The sequence below is a fragment of the Prunus mume genome, linkage group LG3 (assembly GCF_029339155.1).
Source record: "Prunus mume cultivar Tortuosa linkage group LG3, ASM2933915v1, whole genome shotgun sequence".
NCBI lineage: Eukaryota > Viridiplantae > Streptophyta > Magnoliopsida > Rosales > Rosaceae > Prunus > Prunus mume.
Genome location: NC_142700.1, coordinates 27265147 through 27285799, shown reverse-complemented (window position 1 = coordinate 27285799; position 20653 = coordinate 27265147). Strand labels below are relative to the sequence as shown.

At 35.3% G+C, this 20653-nt stretch overlaps 1 protein-coding gene across 2 annotated transcripts; it reads left to right on the top strand.

Moving 5' to 3' along the window:
* Positions 1–9851: 9851 nt before the first annotated feature.
* TBL14 (TRICHOME BIREFRINGENCE-LIKE 14) lies at positions 9852–18040 on the top strand. Of its 2 annotated transcripts, none has more exons than XM_008229195.3 (5): positions 9852–10291; positions 10955–11215; positions 12889–13092; positions 16276–16471; positions 16898–18040. In XM_008229195.3, exons 2-5 carry the CDS (start codon positions 11059–11061, stop codon positions 17730–17732), a joined length of 1392 nt encoding a protein of 463 aa, XP_008227417.2. In that variant the 5' UTR covers positions 9852–10291; positions 10955–11058; the 3' UTR covers positions 17733–18040. The 2 variants fall into 2 exon arrangements, with proteins under 2 accessions (XP_008227417.2, XP_008227416.2); XM_008229194.3 differs by having other exon boundaries at positions 10041–10327.
* Positions 18041–20653: the final 2613 nt, after the last annotated feature.

Here is a 20653-nt window from a genome sequence, read left to right as displayed (position 1 = left end):
TTGGGGTTTACTCAACGTAGTGCTTAATTTATGCACTAGAGTACTGCACGGTTGGTAGCTTATCATGGTCAATGGAAGGATTGGTCAAAATAAACATTAGTGTTTTTTATTTTCTTTTGATAAGAAGCGATAATTTATTATTAGAACCTTGACTAAGGGGTGATAGGCACCGCTCTAGAGAATTAGGCTAGCAAAATTACACATGAGGATTTGGCCGACAGACTAACCAGCAACCAACCCTTCTAGTAAAAGCGGTTATAATGAAAATTCATAGAAGGAAATTTAAGCATGCATATCTTTGTTAGAAAAGCATCCCGTAACGTAATGATTCAATATCCTATGATACATGAATGCATTGTATGATAAGGTCTCGTGGAGCTTTGCTCTTAATAAATCATTAGTCTCTTCGCAGTGAGAGGCTTTTTTTATAAAAAATTAAATTTATTTTAGAATTAAAAAATATAATGAGTAGTTGTGTTCTATAAAAATATGATTTATTATCTTTTTTTTCTTTTTTTTTTAAAAAAATTAATATGAAAAAGTATGAATTTACCATATTATCCTCATTTAATTAATAATGTCAATTCTTAATGTTTGCATTAACTAAGGGTATTTTCTGTATTTTAAATGTTTTACCATTCTCTACATTTTGCTTTATATATATAAATATATGAATGATGTCAAAAAGGATACGGAGTTGGGTTTGGAGAAAATTTTAGATATGGTTTTCAAGACTAAGCGAGGATAAAATTATAATCCATTTTATGAAGAAAAAAAATTATATTAATGAAAATAAGAAGGGATGGCAATGACATACCCGGCCCAATTTGTTTCGTTGCCATCTCTATTAATTATTAACGTTAAATTTGGAGGTAGTCCAATTTTTATACTGAAATATTTTACGTTTTATTAAATTAATTTGGAAATAAGATTGCAATTAGAATAACAGAAGTAATAGGATCGTGGAAGTGGAATTTACCCAATATGAATTAAGTTAGAATTACACTCACAATTTTTATTTATTTAATTTATTTTTGTTGTTGTTGGATACACTCACATATCGGGTTTTTTACCAAACAAATCGACGGAGGAATATTTGACTGGGGAGAGAGAAAATGATGTTTTTTATAATGATTTTCCTCTTTCTCTCTCGTTTGATTGGTCAAAGTGTGTCAGGTGCATTTCCATTATTACTAATAGAGAAGTGGCCTTCCTGTTTTGCATGTCGGTGGATGTAAAAGAAAATAAGAAGAAAAAATCATAATGAGGAGAAGAGAAGAGCGCGCGGCACGACGTGCCATGTGCCTAAATGGAAAACCATCACCGACTAATACAATATAATAAAAAATAGGATAAAATACAGTAAACTTCTCAATTTATAGGGTCATTTATGAGTTCATATTCGATTTTGGGAACATTTACGAGTACATACTCAACATCGCGGAAAACCTACAATTTTCCCCCTCCGTTAGCCCAATTGGTAGTGAGTCTGTTATATGCTAACGTGTCAAAAGTGTGACCCATTTTTTGATGACGTGGACTTTCACGTGGACAAAATAAAAAAAAAAATCATGTACATGTTTAAAATAATTTTTAAATCATATTAAAATCATTAAAAAATGAATATTAAAAAAAAGAAAAAAAAATCTCATCTCTCTTCTCCAACCCACCCAACCACCATGACGACCTTGCTCACCTCTTCCTAGCCCCCTCTCCATCTCTGCCCCACCCCCTTTTTCCGTCACAGCCATCATCTTGCCCAACATTCTGCTCAAGCAAGCTCACAACAATGGCGGTAGCAACAACCCATCACCATTTCTTTTGCCCTCATATTTGCAAACCCAGATTTGGAACCCAACTTAAAACATCAATTACAACAACCCATCACCATTTCATTTGCTAAATATAACACAATTCACATGACCAAAACCCATAAAATTTAAAGATTGAATTTTTTAAGGAAAAAATTGATATGATAATCCTTAATCTCCATAAAAAATAGAAATTCATTACATTGATCACAACCTAAAACATGTACCTGTACTTCAGTTTATTCACCTTTGCCTGTTCTACATTATGCCAACCTTTCAGAAGCTCAAAATTTACCAAAGGGGGAAAAAAGACACAACGCAATAAAGTTCAAAAGAAGAAAAAAAAAAGGAAAAACAACTCTTCAAGGCTCCTTTTGTGAATGTATCTATGATTCTAAATAAAAACCTAAATTTCCCCAAAAAAGGAGGGCAGAGATTACCCACGAGCTGGAACCCCATCTCCTTGAAAAGCTAAAATTGTAAATCCACCTAGGATTCCACACAGCACACACAGTATCACTGAAACCAAACATCTTAGCATCCCATCACCGCACAATTATACACAAAGCATCGATACCAACATCATCGCGAACCTAACCCCTCATGAACCTTCGATATGCAAAACCAAGGTGGTTAGGTCGTCAGAGCCCAAATGATAAAATGGGTTCCGATTTCAAATCAGGACCTGGCTCTGTTTCATCTCCTTTGAATCCCTCATAATTTTTAGTAAGAAACGGGAAAAAGGTATATATATATATATATATATATATAAAATAATAATAAATAAAAGAAGCAAAATTGAACCATGGGTCAATTTGATATCCTTCGAATTCATCAAACTCATATCCAGAAAGTGCAATTTCATCTCTTTTGAATCCCTCAATGGGCTGTTTGTGTGCGCAGCTACTGAGAGAGAGGTCTCCGAGGAAAGCAAGAGGAAGAGGCAGTTGATGAGGATAGAGATCTTGCCCTTGGTTCTATCCAACGACAGCAAGGTCAGTTGCGATGACTTTGAAGGCGGTGTGCACAGAGGTAGTGACGGATCTAGGATTCTCGAGTCAAGGGGTCTTAGTGTAAAAGTATAGAAATTTTTTTTTAAAGCCTGGCTCAAAATAACATATTTTTTAAGTTAGTTCAATTTTTTTTAAAATGGAATGAGCCAAATGACGTCGTTTGGCTAGGTAGTGCTGGGCATCAAAATAGAAAAACATATACCGAACTCAAATGGTGCCAATCTCGTACCATGTTGTTTGGTGTTGCATAATAAATAGTATGATACAATATCATACCATTTCTATTTGACACGACATTGATTCCATATTTCTCATCCTCGTTTGGTGTTATATCGTATCGAATAGTATCCTCTTTTTTTCTTTTTCTTTTTTCATTTTCTCTCATTTTTTCCTTTTATTTAATATTTCCCCTTCCTTTTTTTTTATTCTTTCTTTCTCTCTCTGTCTCTCTCCCGTTCTCTCTCCTTCTTTCTTTATTATTTTCTTTCTTCTTCCTCCCTGGTTCTTTCTTCCCTAACCTCCCCAACACTCCATCCCCCTCTATCTTCACTATTTTTTCTTGTTTTTTTCCCTTTCTTTCTTTCTTTCTTTCTTCTTCTTCTTCTCTCTCATTTTTTTCTTCTCTTCTCTCCCTCCCCAACACTTTCTTTCTCTCCATTACCTATAGGGGACTTTCAGCGAGCACCTTGTGTGCACACAAAGGGTCGGTTTTCTGCTGTCCAAGGGTCGCTCATGGAGTCCATAGCTGTATTTCGGGCATCCCAAGGGTCATGCGACCCTTCTTGTCCCAACGTGCGTCTGCCATTGCACGGAGGGAGGGTGGGTCGATGGGGGTGTGGGAAGAGCCAGTTAGTTTGGGTGGGGTGGGGTGGGGCTAGGAAGAGAAAGAGACGAAGAGAAATTGTTTTCTTTTGATTTTTGATTTTTAATTTTTAATTTAATTGAATAATATTATTTACTTGTTTATAATTATTTTTAAATAATTGTTGTTAAAATGTTAACTTGCAATTGTACGGCCCAATTAGCAATATAAAAAGACTAGTACGAGGTCGTACCCACGAGGACTGAGAAGTTAAAATTAGTTATGTACTTAGATTACCAAATTCAAGAAAGTAGAAGGTTAAGTCTAAAATAGAATTTAAAGCAAGAGTGATTGTAATTGTTGAACAAATGAGGCAAAACGAAATTTCAAACAAAAACAAAGTGAGCAAATGTAACAAAGAGTGTTTTTGTGGGCTGGAAAATATATTGGGAGACTAGGGCATTCGATTCACCATAACAATTCAATTTTGGGTTATAAGGAGTCAAGTGACAAGTCTAATTCGGATTCAAAGATTGATTCTAGCTAAAGTATGATTAGGCTATGGTGTCTGGTCCTAACCTTGTGTTCCTAATTCCCTAACTTGATCATTTGTTGTCTAACCTAAATTAAGCATCAGAAACCCATTGAGCATAGAAGAACAATTTAAACAACCAAGCATGTATCTAATCCCTGTTGTCGAATGTCCATACCTACTTTTCTTATTCATAGTTCAATTCGACTCAAAGCATGATGTCTACTCTTGATTCAAACCAAGATAGCTAATATACAAGTTCTAATGGTGATCAATCATCCAAACAAGCATATTAACTGATAAGCATAATGAATATAAACATGAATCATGAATCAAACTTGAAACTCAAAATTTCAACTTATAAACCCAGAATATTCATGTTAGTTTATATCGAAGTCCTAGTTATGAATTTAGCTACTCATAATGGAAATGAAACTTAAACAGAAATGAGCAAACATAATGAATGCAATAAGAGTGGAAAAACCCATTTCTGAAGTTACTTGTGGTGTCCAAGGCTTCTCTAAGTGCTTCTCCAAGAGCTTCCTCACATCTATAGTATGACAACTAAATAGGTGATTTGGGATGAGTTTGGGTGAGTGGTGATGGCAGAAAGAGGAAATTCGTAGGGAAATGGAAGAAAGGCTTGTTGGAGCTGTTTTGGTGATTTAGGACTGAATGGAGTGTTTGGGGAAGGATGGGAGTGTTAGAGGATGGCTGAAGTGAATTTTAGGCTGAATGGAGTGACTCCCTTTGAATAAGTGTACATCTCTTTATTTATAGAATGCAATTTTATGCTCCCCTTTGGCTGGTGAAGCACACCCATTCCTAGTTGTTCCCAATTGCCTGAGCTGCCCATTAGGTTCCCATGCTGCTTTGTCTCCCATGTGTGGCTGATTTTATGTGTAGCTCATGCCTCTAGGAATGTCAGCTGCCCATCCTTCTGAGTTTCCATGCTGTCTTGTCTCCCATGTGTGGCTGATTTGATGTGTATTTTGATGGGCCCACGGATTGGGATCGACTTAATCAATTGATACATTTGAGTAGTCCATTTTGAAGTTCAGACTCTCATCTTTCCAACCACATATTATTTGGGCCAATCTAAGTTGGGAGAAACACGTTAAGGCCGAAATGAGTTGCTAACTCAGTCTGCTTGTTTTTGCACTATTTTGCATCTTTTCTTATCCAAAGGCACCATTGCTACCTAAGGCCCAATGAACTGAATGATAAACAGAAAAGGGATTAAAAGCACAAGTTTGACTCAATAACATAACCAAATCATAAGCTAAAGGGTACAAAATGATATGCAATTGTGAACTGATCAATATATAGAATTTTTTTAGTATTTATTTGTCCACCTGTAAGTCCACCTCATTAAAAAAAAATAGAAACTCACATTCGCCACTTCAACATTTAACAAATTCACTAACGGTTTGGCTAACGGATGGGGCAAATTGTAGATTTTCCTCGACATTGAGTATGTACTAGTAAATGTATCCAAAATCGGGTATGAACTTGTAAATGACCCTATAAGTTGGGGGTTTACTGTAGTTTGTCTAAAAAAAATATTCTTATTATTCTTTTTCATGAGGAGGAGACTTTATTTGCATTCCCTTTCTGTATTACTAGCCTCTCCCCATGCTCTTCTGCACTTGCAAGAAGTTTTTTTAAAAAATTTAAATTTATTTTAGAATTAAAAAAGATAATGAGTAGATTTTTTTTTTTTTTTTAATATGAAAAAGTGTGAATTTACCATATTATCCTTATTTAATTAATAATTAATTCTTAATGTTTGCATTAACCACAAATTTTTTTTGGCATTTTGAATGTTTCACCATTCTCTACCTTTTGCTTTATATATATAGATTTATGACCCACAAATGCGAGAGGCCTTTTTTTAAAAAAATTTAAATTTATTTTAGAATTAAAAAAGATAATGAGTAGTTGTGTTCCATAAAAATAAGATTCATTATCTGATTTTTCTTTTAATTTAATTTTTTAATATGAAAAAGTGTGAATTTACCATATTATCCTGATTTAATTAATTATTTTAATTCTTAATATTTGCATGAACCAAGGGTATTTTCTATTATTTTGAATGTTTTACCATTCTCTGCCTTTTGTATATATATATATATATATATATATTATACACCATTTTTACGAGCATGCCATACTCGCTCATTTCTCAAGTTTTTTTTAAAAATAAAGATCTTTCTCATTGAGATGGGGGACAACATATTAAACTCACACACATTACATGGATGTTAGGACTCGAATCCAAAATCTTTTCTGAGGAAGCAATTGCCCCAAACAACTACACTAGTGAGTCCTTTGCTCAAGTTTTTTTTTTAATATAAAGAAAATTACAACAATGATTCACGACGAATCTTAACACCATACAAATCACATTTAACAAACCATCTAATGTTTGATGAAAGGAATTTAAACCAAATACATGGATGAGAATGATTTTGGCCTCTCTTAACTAGAAGATCATCAACTTGATTAGCCTATCTATAAAGGCACGTTTGTGAGTGATTCTTGATAGGCCAGAATCACCTCTTAAAAGAAGAATGTGAGACTCTGAATATTTTGAGGTGCTTAGAAAATAGCATTTAATTTTCTGGTTGGAAAATATTAGAGTTAAGAGTGTTTAAAAGTAATTTGGACGAAAATTCCCTTAAGTGATTTTTTGATGATTTATTAAGGATCTTTGAGAAATTGAATTTGGAAAATTATGATTCTTGTATAATATTGTTTCTCTCGAATGTTTATGAACTCTTGGATATGAAATTACTTTTGAAATGTGATTATTTATGATTGGTTCAGGTGACTAGTGAAATGGGGAATTATTTGAGAAGTTCCTCATGTTATGAGGTGATGATTAGAGTTCTTGGGTTGAGAAAGTAATTATGGAAAAGAGGGTATAGGAAAGGATCTTTTGTGTAGTTGAGTCTAACTCTTGGTATGTACTAGGTTTTAGAGATGTCACAATCCATATGGTTTTTGTTAGGCAAAAATTGTACGAGTAATTCGTATGAACCTCCACCCGACACAATTTCACTCTTGACCCAGACAGACTTGAGTTTTATTAATTTAGGTACGACCCATTCAAGACATTATGTCTCTTAATTACAATCTCTTAAAAAAAGAAGACCTTTTGATTCCAATGTGGATAAAATTTAATTTAGGGGGTTTGTGTATTAATTTTCCCATTATATATATTTAATTATTTTACATTTAATTCAATTTAAACAGAAAAAAGTGGGCCATTCACATGACACATCATCAGTTGTGGTAAAAATACTAAAATAGCCCTATCACGTCATCAAAATTGACAGAGTTATTAATGGAGATAACGGTGGGGGATAAAGTGGAACACAAAATCACGGTAAAAGGGGTTAAGTGGGCCACTTTAACTTTGAGGGGGAAAGTGAGATTTGACCAAAGTTTCAGGGACAAAGAAGAGATGAAAATGTTATAAAATAATTTTTTTTACTAATGAACTGATGGGTGAACCATTGGCTGGCGAGGAAGAAATTGGTGCGAAGAAGAAAAGGTTGATAATATTGATAAAGAAGATGAAGCATTTGATAACATTTCATTTTTTTATTTGGATATATCATAGTTAGTTTAAAAGTTAAACATTGTTAAGTTTTGGTTTTTTGGTTTTAAATGATAAGACATGGGTATGTGTCAAAATTTAGAGTAGGAGATAGAGGAGGAACATAAAAAAAAGGAGTTCACCCGTTTTGATTTAATTCTATGATAGTAGGTAAAGTTCTCCATTGGCTTGAAAACCACTAGTGGTCAATGAGTCAACTTTCTTAGATGTGCGAGCGTGCCACTTTTAGCAATTAAAAACTTTAACAGACTTATGAAAAAATAGATAACTTGCGCCCCAAGTTACTGACTTTAACAAGTGATTGTGAATTTGGGTGATGAATATCTCTCAAGTAAGTTCTTTTCTTGTTTCAGACTGATGACTTCACAATTTTTCATAGTAAATTGGTAGTTTTGGAAAAAATGAATATTGAAAATAAATCAAATTATTTTTTTCAAGAAAAATTGCATGTTACAGAAGTTTTAGGATAAAAGGGAACCGCCATGTCTGCAGGGAGAACAGAATATTGAGCTTCGAGTTCGCTTGGATTATTGCTTGTGACTCAGGTGAATTGGGTATAATTATGCTGGATTCAAACGTCAGCACCTTCAACTGACGGGGTTCAGTTGGAAATCGATACCAATGTCAAGATTGGCATCGCTCTTAATCTATTCTAGCCATGGGGAGGCTTGCAGGATGGACAGAATTGAGACTTGTTCAATTTGGACGGGGCTAGGAGTGGCTGAGTTGATGATTATTGACCTGGAGCTATACTGCAACACCTGTTCTGCTTGATGATGAATCATCCAAGGGCTATTCTGGCGATTATAAGGGCTCAAGACATCTCGGTAAATTTGTTGAGGTTTTCATGCTATGGGAAATCTGAATTCTGTTTTATTTGACTTGTGCTGAACCAAATTTGTAACGAGAGAAATCTCGTTTTCTTTGTAAACTATTTTTTTTTTCTTGAAATCAAGAACCTGAGTTCTGGCTGATCTATCTTTTGTGAATCAAAAGGTTTGATTGCTTCAGAGTCTGAAGACTTTTTGAGATAAACTGACCTTGTTTTAAATTTGATAGTGTGATTTTGAGAGTTTTTGTATTGATTGAATTTTTGGCTGCCGTAACCTTGTTCACCTCCTCTTATATTTATAGAGAACTTAAATAAGGCTTTGTTTTTTTTTAAAAAATAAATAAATAAATAAATATCTAAGGGCAGATCTTTTGAAAAAGATTTTCCCTTTCTAATGCAGAAAAGGGGAAAGTTATTAATCTGGCAAAAAAGAACTATCCACAATCAATTTTTGTGATGGTCCATTTGCTTTTTCTGAAAAACCAACTCTCTTACTCTCTATTTGTTTCTTGCAAAAACATAACCTGCCATGATAATCCGTTTGCTTTTTCTGGCGAACAACTCCCCTGCTCCCTGTTTATCTCTTGGAAATGTAACTTACTATGATGCAGAGCCTTTTGCATATAGAAAGGGAACCTAGTCTTCTTTTACTGGCATTTTAAATGGAGAGTGTTTTCTGGTTAACCTATTTTCATTAACTCCTCATCACTTCCTCTGCCTTAGTTGAAAATTTTGACTTTCCAAAGTCAGAAAGTCACGTGGGTTCTTTTTTTGAGAAAAAATCTTCCCAAAACATTTGCTGACTTGCACTATGAGATTGAGATTAACGGTGAGAGTTTTTTAGAAGCTGGGTCTAATCCTGAAATTAATTAGAAGCTTTGATTTGTATTTAGTCGCCATTTAGTGGCAATTAATATTTAGTCTGCAATTTTAATATTTTGCTAATTGTTTCACAAAGATCTGGACCTTTGAAACCACTTGGGCTGATTTTTGATTTCAAATTAAAACCCAAACTTCTGTTTTCCGATATGAACAAATATCAATTGGGCTGGTGCGCATAATTTAGGCTCAAACAAAGGGGCCAAATGATATGCACTTTAGCATAAATTAAAGAGGAAGCGAATTTTCACACATACACAAATGATGCAAATCAAGGCTATTTTCCACTAGTTGGCCTTATCGCTGTTCTAAGAAAATCGAAAGCTACATAGAAAAGGAGAAACTCTTGAGTTCCAAATGTGATAGAAGCTGATGTGTTGTCATCATCTAACAAACAACTAAGAGATCGCCATCTGGAAAAATAGTTCAGCTTATTTCTCATTTTAATATTTTAAATATAAAAAAAAATTCCGTTTCTTTGCGAAAAATCTCTCTGCGTTTAGTTCTGCTTTCCACACCAATTTGCTTCATGCTTTTGCTCTTCCATATTCCCACCCCTTTTGAAGAGAGAGAGAGAGAGAGAGAGAGAGAGAGAGAGATCCAAGGTTTCTGGGTTACCGGAAGAAGAAGCAGACGAAGCTCTTGGTGTGTTGCGGTGCTAATCGTCAGAGGAACGAAGGCCTCTCATTTATAGAGAGGTTGGTGGTGTGGGGTGCCGATCTGTGTTGAATGGTGGTCGCCAGAGATGCTTCACTGGCTCGCATTGTCTGCGAAAAGGCCTGAAGAAACTGAAAGAGGTGACCCAGCTCTGCCTTTTTTTCTTCTACTGAGTAGTAAGTGCTCTGTCATGTTTTGAATAATTTTTTATTTATTCTTTGGTGTTAATTTGCTGCGATAGTGGATCATCAGCTTCATTTGGGTAATTGATGGTTAGATTTGGCTTAATGAGGAATTTACAGCTCTAATTAGGATTGGATTTTAGGGATTTCTTATCTTTCCTCTTTCCATCTTCAATTTCGGTGGATTTTCAGTTGAAATCTGTTGAATTTTGAATTTGGAAACTTCCTTCTTTTCATCTGATATTTCCATCCAATAGGTTGATTTCGGCCATATTTAGCCGGTACACAAAGCTTTCATTCTTGTTTTAGGGTCTTCTTACAAAGGTATAGCCATGTCCTTACGTGTGGGAGATAATAGTTTTTGTCTTTTCCCGTTATACGCAAAAGTGCCAGTTCAATGTATCTGTCTGCACAATTGGGAAAATGCAAAAAAAATTTGTATGAATGAGTAATGAGTGCATTTATCTTTTCTTTTTTAAGACTGAGTGAGCGTTCCTATTTATAAATGTTTTTTTTTTTGTTACCAAATATATGTCCATGAATATTTCAAATTAAATTTAAGAATACATCCTTTTCTGGGTTTTTATTTCTCTTCCAATGACTTTGATTTCCACCCTCCAGTGTGGCAACAATCACCAGTGAAGGTTATATGATGGAGTTTTGCTGAACGTATTCCAGTATCAAAAAGTTGAGGTGCGTTTGAGCAATTGCCTTTTGCTTGGGAGATGAAAGGGGGATATAACTTTAGATTGATGGGAAAACCAATCTCTCTCACTCTGGCTGCCTTGATTTGTACAACCATATTACTTTGGGCTTGGGAGAAAAATCCTTTTGCTGATACTCTACTACTGGCCCGGGAGCATTTTACAGTGCCTTCAATAGGTTTGTTTGCTGATCCATACGTGTGTTCAGCTACATGTGTATCTTTTCTCTTTTTTGTTTTGTTCTCAATGAAACTTGCTGCATTATTTTTATATTTGTGCAATAATTAAAGAGTGGTGATTTCCCCACTCCTTTTTCTTCCATTTTATCTACTTACACTCCTTTTTTATAACTAAAAAAGGAGTGTAAGTGGATAAAATAGGAGTGGGGAAATCATTGCCCTAATTAAAATGTGCATGAAAACTAAATTAAGAACGTCTTAAAGAAAGTGGCCAACCATTTCTTGGAATTTTTAAATAGTTTGAGACATATATTACCCCAGACCTTTTTGTTTGACTATTATTTGGGTTAATGTTTGTGAAAAACTTTGTTAATACCTTTTATATTCGGACCCCAAAAAAACCCTTTCATGTTGTGCCTGCTATATGTTTTGAAGTGCCTGCCACAGCCTCTTTGCAAACCGCAGTGGCATAGAAACTTATGACTTAATTTTTGGTATTTCCATATCAGATTGCTAGGAGTGAAATGGTATCTTGTGGCATTTTGATGTAGCCGCTCTCAAGAACTGAATCTGCTTTGTTTTGTCCTTCATAGCCCACACTTTCTGGACAATGTTAGAAGGCAGTGAAAAAGTAGTTGCTTATCTGAATGATGATTTGCAGTGATCACATTTAAATAATACCCTACCTTTAAAACACATTTTAGCAAGATTCCTTTTTTGCTGAAAGCATAACAAATAGTTATAAGAAATGAGAAGGAAACTGTACCAAAAAATTATTGAATCTATGTTGTTTATTTGACAATTTATGTGACTCCACATACTACCATCGTTTATATTTTAATTATTACTTGATTCTGTAAGCTATATAGAGCACACTACAAGGGTATACAGAAAACCTGATTGCCATGGAGCACCTTGGTGCTGTTTAAAAAAAAAGAAGGAATAATAATAATTTTTATTTGTAAAACTGTGTAATAAGAATGGATGGAGGGCATTGAACATGATATTTATAGTACCCTAATGGCCCTTTTCTTTTTTTTCCTCTTGTGGTCATCTTGACCACTTTTGTTTCCCTCCCTTACTTTCAATATTATCTTGTTTCCTTATAAATAAATAAAAAGTTGTTCACTGTACAAGTAAAATCAAAATAAGGATATGATAACAGATGGACAACTTGCTTACTAAGAAAAATCCGAATATGCATATGATGATGGTTGAACTTGGGTGGTGATGTAGGATATGTGGATAACAATGCTTGCGTGAAAAAAAAAAAATTCAGTGTTGTAGACAATTAGGGTGAGATGAAAGAAAGTTTTGCCTGCTAATGAAGATAGGAGAATGACATGATTTGTGGTTAGTTGCTTGCATGGCTCTCAAAAGAGCTAAATAGTGAATGGGAACTTATGTATCTGTCCAGGAAATTAGGATCTAAGGATCTCTAGCTGACCTCATCAGATTCACATGCTGTAGAAATTAGAATATGGTGCATGCTGAAATGTGTTAAGTCATTGCGAGCTTCAGTCTCAGCTACTTATAACTAGTTTTTCCTGCTTAATTGGGCAATGCTAAAAGGGCTGACCTATAAAGTTCTGGAGATATTAATGATATCACGAATCATTTCATTCCTGCTTCAGTTTGTCTGCCTACTGATGAATTGTCTGTTGTGATTTAGATTTTCTTGGAGACTCTGCAAATAATTCCTCAAAACCTTTGAAGAAAAATGAAAGTGTTCAAGGGAAGGATTCACATTTGATCACAAATGAAGATACAAAAGTGGTAGAAAATTTTGGCACTGCACCAATAGATTCTATAGCCGCATTCTCTCCTGGAATGCAAGAAAGTGATGGGAACATGCAATCTTCTTTCCAGACTGAAGGTACAGTTCCTTTTAAGCCTCATCGTTATACCGTTTGCCCTGAATTACAGTTATCTTCTTGGTTTAGTGAACTGAACTTGTGTTGAGATCTGAATGCTCTCTTTTTTTATTATTTAATGTAATGAGTAGAGACGGTTAAAATGACATGCCTGATAAATATAATGCGTTCAATCTGCCTCTGCGAATTGTTTTTAGTTTTTAGTCTTTGAAGAAAGAAACTGTATTTTATTGCATATAACAATAAAATACAGGGGTGCCCAAGATGGCCATAAAAAGAAATTTTTTATTAGGGGATCGATTGTTGTCAGTGTACCATGATCATTTCACGCCATTAGCTTGTTTGACGTGGCATGATTGTATTCTTATTGATGTTTGTTAACAATTAGAACTTCAAGGTGGTGTTTATAGAAACTGGTTAGGCAAAAGGATCTAATTTGTGTAATTACACAATTTCATATTATTATATATCTGGTCCTGCCACAATCTGTCCTACACAAAATGGGGGCTGAAATTATAAAAAAACCCAATACCCAAAACACTTTATAAACACACCCAAAACCCATCATTACACACACTCAAAACCCATTTATAAACACACCCAAAAAATATACAATTGTTGATTTTGGGTGTGTTTCTATGTTTAAATAGTGTTTGGGTTTTTTTATAAATACATGTCTAGGATTGGGTTTATTTATAAATTTGTATTTATTCTTTGCCTTGTTTGATTGTTTCACTGGTCAATTACTTGTCAACCGTTCCCCTACCAATGCATGACTCTGTTTTAGAGATTGATGGTCTATCAAAAGTGAAATGGAAATTCCCAAACCATTTCTTCTTGTGTGTGTGTGCGTGCGTGCGTGTGTGTTTCTTTTTCCAGTGTGGAAAATATGCAATAAAATTTAGTTGGATCATGAGTGGCAGAGTAGGAAGAAGTTGTGTAATGTGATGAGTAAAGTTTTCTGGGTTTAATGGCAACTGTTAGTTAAAAAGTTCTTGCTTTAAGCTCGAAATTAAATTAGTTGCAAACGACAGTTGGATCTGGGAAAAGAACAGTTTTGTTATTTAGATTGATAATTTGATGATGTCCCACTCCCATGGTATTATGGTATGGGATCTGAGGTTTGGTAAGGAGGGCCCAAGTTTATTAACTTCTGGCCTATTGGAACAAGTACTAGACATCTGGTTGATCATTTTATGACAAATTTGTACAAATAGGTGCAAGTGAAGTAACAGAGAGAATAAAGAGTGAATACACTACAATTTGGTTCTTGGGTTTTCACCATCCTTAAAGTTGCATCGTTCAAGTTTGTTTTCTTTTTGCCTTTACTGTGTCCATGTTTGGATTTAAGAAAATAATGACGTGGCTGAATTTTATTTATAATTACGGTTTTACACCACATATACTGACATGTCTGCTGATCTGACATCATCTTGATTAGAATTATTTAAGATCCTTTGTTTTGTCCTTTAATTCATTTCATAAAATAAGAAGAAATTAAAGAGACTGAACGAGGAAGCTGCAGCGCCTCTTCATACATCCTTGATCCATTTCACTTTCCCTCATCCACACCCAATGCAACATGCCTGCCCTTGGTATTACCCCTGCCCAAGCCATATGTCAGGGTCCCAGCCTGTTGAGCTTCAGACATTAGTAAATTGGTGAATATCCGTGAATCATCAGCATTGCATTGATTGATTGATTGCCAATAAAATTTATCTCTTAAGTTTTTCCAATTTGCAGAAGTTTGGGTTGGGTATGATGGTTCTTAAGAGAGAGGATTTAAAGATGGGTTGAATGTGAGATTGATGGGTTCTTGGAGAATGTGCTTTGGAAGACGGAAATGATATTGAGGAACTTGGGGAAGATATGGGAAGTGGGGGAGTGAGAAGGTATTTTGTGCTGTTTATTTGGTTTTCTAGGCTTTAGCCAGAAAAAAAGATTTGCTTTTGTATAGAAACAAATCCACATTGACAGAAAATGTGAAAGATAATAAAAACAAAGAGGGTAAAGCAAGTAAGGATGCATGTTCAAAAGATGCCCTAAAATCTCTCCTGGACGTCTGTCTTATTGGGAAAACCTTTTCCTCTGTGTGTGTGTGTGTGTGTGTTTTTTTGGGGCAGGACGCTTAACTTTAGCCAAATCAGGTGTGGTGGAAGGAGGGTATGGAGAGATCAAGAATAGAGACAAAAAGGTGCTGCATTTGCTAATTCTAGAAAGGAAAATAGAAAAACAAATAAATAGTGTCTTTCACAGAAAAAAGAAGATGATTTCGCTGTTCACATCACATTATATGGTTTAAAACGACATAAAGTTGTGTCATCCCATCAAATGCATAACACCTGTTGCTGATCAAATTGTTTGCATTCTAGAGAATATTGAAGAACTTGTTTGAAATAAAGTTTGAAGGATCTAAGAAAAACTTGGGTGAAAGCACTGCCAACCAAATTCTAATCTAGCACCTTCAGCCTCCACCTCAAGAATATAAAACAATAGAGCAAAAAGAATAATTTATGACGTAGTAGAAAAGAGTGAAGGAGTTGCAGGGTGTAAAAGAACTCTCGTAGACAATTAAACGTAAGATTGCTTGATATGAGATCTGGCTGATTATGAGTGTGTTCTTTTCTTTTTATTTTCTTTTTATTTTCTTTTTGGTTGGTTGGGAGTGGGGAGGAGAGAGGTTTCTGTAGATAAAGTTTACTAGAGATTATATTAATACTGAAAGGGAACGCGCATGGAAGGCATTTTATAAACATGTTATTGATGATAGTTATAATTGAACATCAAAATTGTCAGTTTGATGAAATATAATTCTGGAGGTATATATGTTGTTAGAAAAAACTAGTAATTTCTAAACTTAATTTGGCTCTTGTTGTTTATGTAATCTGAGTCCTTTACTCTTGTAAAGTTTGATTCCGGTTAAGTTAGGTCAATCTTCAATGGTAAAATTGTTCTATAAAAGAATAGCAGAACTGTTCAATTATACTATGATGAAGTTGATAGAAATATAAATACATTGTACGTGTAGTTTTTCGATGGAAAGTCTCATCTATCTGTTGAAATACTGTTTACATTGTTTCTTTGCTACGTTGAAAGGCTTCCATAGTTCAGATTTAATTCTTGGTCACATCATGTCATGCAATGGTTAAATGGTTTCTAAGCTTACGCAGTTTTCATCTCTGCAGCATGTAATTATGCCAAGGGTAGATGGGTTGCAGACAGCAGGCGGCCATTGTATTCTGGGTTGAAGTGTAAGCAGTGGTTATCAGAAATGTGGGCATGTAGACTAACACAACGAACAGATTTTTCTTTTGAGGGATACCGATGGAAGCCAATGAATTGTGAAATGCCAGACTTTGAGCGCTCTACCTTCTTGAGAAGGTAACTCTGTTATGTTTGAACTTATTTATTTATTGCGCAAGTTATGGTCTTCTTCTTCATTTCAAAGACGTTTCCGCTGGATGAGAAACAGCTCTGATTATGCTGTTTTTGGTATTTTTTTTATCTTCCATTATTTTTACATACTTTTCCCAAGTACAGTTTGTGATTGTCTAATTAAGTGCTTCTTGCCTGGTTAACTTGTGAAAAGCTTCAATTTGTCCTTCACTTTGTTTCTATATTTTAGACTGAAAGCATATGCTTCCCCCCTGGTTCCCACTTCAACCACTCCTAAACTTTTCCACTAGATTATATCCTCAAGTCGTAAACGATCCTTTTCATATAGCCTTCTGAATCCTTTAACGAGGTGGTCTCCTGAGTATAAGATTTTATTGTGCTTTAATGTTCTAAATGTGACTCTGCTTTCAGAATGCAGGACAAAACAATTGCTTTTATAGGAGATTCATTGGGTCGACAGCAATTCCAGTCTTTGATGTGTATGGCAAGTGGTGGTGAGGACAGCCCAGAAGTGCAGAATGTCGGAAAGGAATATGGCCTTGTCAAACGTCGTGGAGCCATCCGTCCTGATGGCTGGGCTTATCGATTCCCGGACACTAATACCACTATCTTATATTACTGGTCAGCAAGCCTCTGCGATCTGGTGCCCCTTAACATCTCGGACAAAGCCAGTGATATTGCAATGCATCTGGATCGTCCCCCAGCTTTCATGAGACAATTTCTTCATCGCTTTGATGTGCTTGTTCTTAATACTGGGCATCATTGGAACAGGGGAAAGATTAATGGAAACCGGTGGGTAATGTATGTAGATGGAAAGCCCAATGAAGATAAGAAGCGTGCAGAAATTGGGAATGCCAAGAATTTTACTGTGTATAGTGTTGTCAGGTGGGTTGATTCACAACTTCCATTGCATCCTCGCCTCAAAGCTTTCTTTCGGACTATCTCACCGAGGCATTTCTTTAACGGTGACTGGAATACTGGGGGTACCTGTGATAATACTACTCCATTGGCTGGAGGAAGTGAAGTGGTCCAAGAAGGATCAAGTGATTCAGTAATCGATGGTGCTTTGAAAGGTACAAAGATAAAGATTTTGGACATAACTGCTCTTTCTCAATTAAGGGATGAGGGTCACATATCGCACTACAGCATTAGAGGAAAAGGAAATGCTGGTATAAATGATTGCTTGCACTGGTGCCTACCTGGAATTCCAGACGCATGGAATGAACTCCTTGTTGCACAAATATAGGAGGCTTTACCACGTCCGCGTCGTAGATCAAATCTGCTATTCTTCATGGTCTGAAAAGAAGGCCAATTGTTTTCTGGTATGAAATTCTTTTTTTGTAAATTTCGGTGTTAATAGAAATAGGTAAAGCACCGATTTCCAAATCATTTTCCATTGAATTGGATGCTAGTTGTTCACACAGGTGTTTGATTAACACCGAGAGAGTGAGCTGTACCCTCATACTTTGAATGGGTAGCAGTCTCTGCCTGTTGTACTCTACTGTATTGTACCATTGCTTGCCGCTAATTAATTTTATGAGAGGTATTTTTTCAGGCTCCTTGCAAGTTCTTAACTGTCGGCAATAGCTTAGCTAGTTGAAAATGCAGTTGATTAAAATTTTATTCTTCATACATATAAGCAAGCACATATGCACTCACCGGCTAGTTAATATTTAGTGCAACAGTGGGCTTAAAAGAGAGATTGTCCTTGTTGAGGTCATAGCCTAACAAGAAATTCCTTTTTGCCATGTTGCCAGTGATGGAAATACCTAATTAAGTAGGTCCGAAAGCAAAGCAGACAACATCAGTTGACAATCTTATGAAGGTATTCAAAGCTTTCAACTTCACATTTGCCCCAATGAAATGTGCAGTGATTATTGGAGCTTTGATCTCCGATTTTGTGTTGCAGCAAAGCCTTGGGTTGCAACGAGTTTGTTTTTGTGCTTTAGTTTTATGGCCTTACTCAGAGTCGATTCCAGCTTATCGTAAAAGTCTTGTAAAAATGTCAATGTAGTCCCCGAGTCGATGATAATATTGTCCATGCCTATTCCTGATGAGGCAGAAGCAGAAGCAGCAGCCAGCAGGGAGTACGAGGAAGTGTTATATCGCAACCTCTTACGTCCCACACTCATCGCCTCCAATATCAGGAAATAGAAAGTTTAGGTTGTCCTACAAATAATGAAGAACCCATTTGAGAGTTCATTTTGCTGCCAAAGCCAGAAGCCACATCTTTGCAGCCAAAGTTCATTTTGCTTGTTGAGTTGGGTTTCGAAAAAGCATGCATGAGGCAATCGAACTTTCCATCAATTGAAAATGAAGAACCCATTTGAGAGATAAGGGACACTAATCCACGAGGAGCTTCTACAATGAGGAGTTAAAGTGAGGAGACCGATCCGACCGTCAAAATATTTAAAATATTTAAGTCTCATGATTTCTTTACATTTGTTGATGGTGAGATTTGACCTCCTCAAATAACCTCCTCACTTTAAGCCCTCATTATAGCCTTCCACGTCCAAGGCCAATCATACCTGATGCATCCCCTTGGAAGAGGCCACCATTCTGTCCACACCCAACGATGGTTTGCGGTAGTACCTCTACGAAATTTTGTAATGACAAATTTCTTCTGTAATTAGAATTAGAAAAGCATGAGGTTCCTCTCAAAGGCCTTGGGCGAGACAGGGCCCAAAGTGAGGCTCAAAATATTTTTTTAAAAGCCTATGCATATATGTATTTAAAAAAAAAAAAAAAATTTAACAAAAGACAAAAGCCAAACCGCCTGTGTACCTGCATACCAAAGAGGAAGATAATCAATCACTTATTATATTCTCAATCTCAAGAAACGTAATGACCAAGAAAAGTCTATCATTAATTATACAATATAATATAAAACAAAATTTGGGAAAATCAAAACAGAGCTTCGTAGCCACAAAAAGAAGAAGAAAAAACCCTTGCTAACGTATTGACCTTCTCAGAAGCTCATAAAACAAGTAAATTTTTTTTGGGTGATTCTCGTCTTCTCCAACATAGACTTGGAAAACAATTCATCCTTAAGCTAGACCAATGCCTTTCTTTGAAGGTAATTTTTTTATATTTAAAATTTATAGATTCATATAGAATTTAGATGTATAAATTTTGTAAATTGTAATACATATCTTTATTAACTTTTTCTTCTTTATTAGTTGATTCAACGGAAAACTTGGCTGGGATTCTTGTTCTTTATAATTGGAAGTTTCAAGTTGAAGAAAATATGCTCAAAATCCAAGTTTTATTGTTTTTTTTTATTGCGTTGTGTTTATTATAAAAATTAAAAAATGTTTCCTAAGAAACAACTTTCCGGAAATCTCAAGAGACAGAAAGAAAAAAGAAGAAGAAATTGCTCACTGATCTTTGAATAAATATTTGTTAAACAAACCAATACTTCACTTGAAAATTTAGATGAAGATTTACCAAATGAATATGAACAACCAATTCAATTGGAAGAATTAGCAGAAAATGAGAATGGTGTGAATGAAGAAATTGGTGATATAGATGAAATTGAAAATATTGATGAACCTTGCCATGAAAATGAATGTCCCGAAACAAGATTTGATTTGAACATTTATGATCCACGAGTTTGAGATAATCTTGATGCAAAAATGAGAGATTTACTTGTAGAAAAGGGTCCCATAAGAGAAACTAATCTCAAATTCCCCATGGATGAACACAATAGACATTTTCCCTCAAATTTTTATCTTCGTACGTTACCAAATGGGGAAACTAAGGATTGAAAATGGCTAGTGTATTCAAAGGAGTTGGATAAAGTGTTTTGTTTATGTTGTAAGTTGTTTAAATCAATGAATTGTAGAAGTCAGTTAATGAGTGAAGGAACTAGAGATTGGAAACATCTTGGTGAGAAGCTTAAACAACAAGAAAGCAGTATTGAACACCTCACTAACTTGAGGTCTGTAGGGCTTTTTCCTTCCAGCAGCAGATGGGCTGGGCTTGTTGCAAAAGGCAGACTGAGGAGATTGCCCCTTTTTGTTTAGGTTCGAAAATCAAGCCCCAAAATACCTCGAAAGGGCAGCAAAACCTTAGGAGATATTTTGGATAATCTTCACCAACGAGAATAATGATGACTTGCAGGTAGTTCTGGCATGCTTACAGATGGTCTTTCAGCCCAGCATGAGT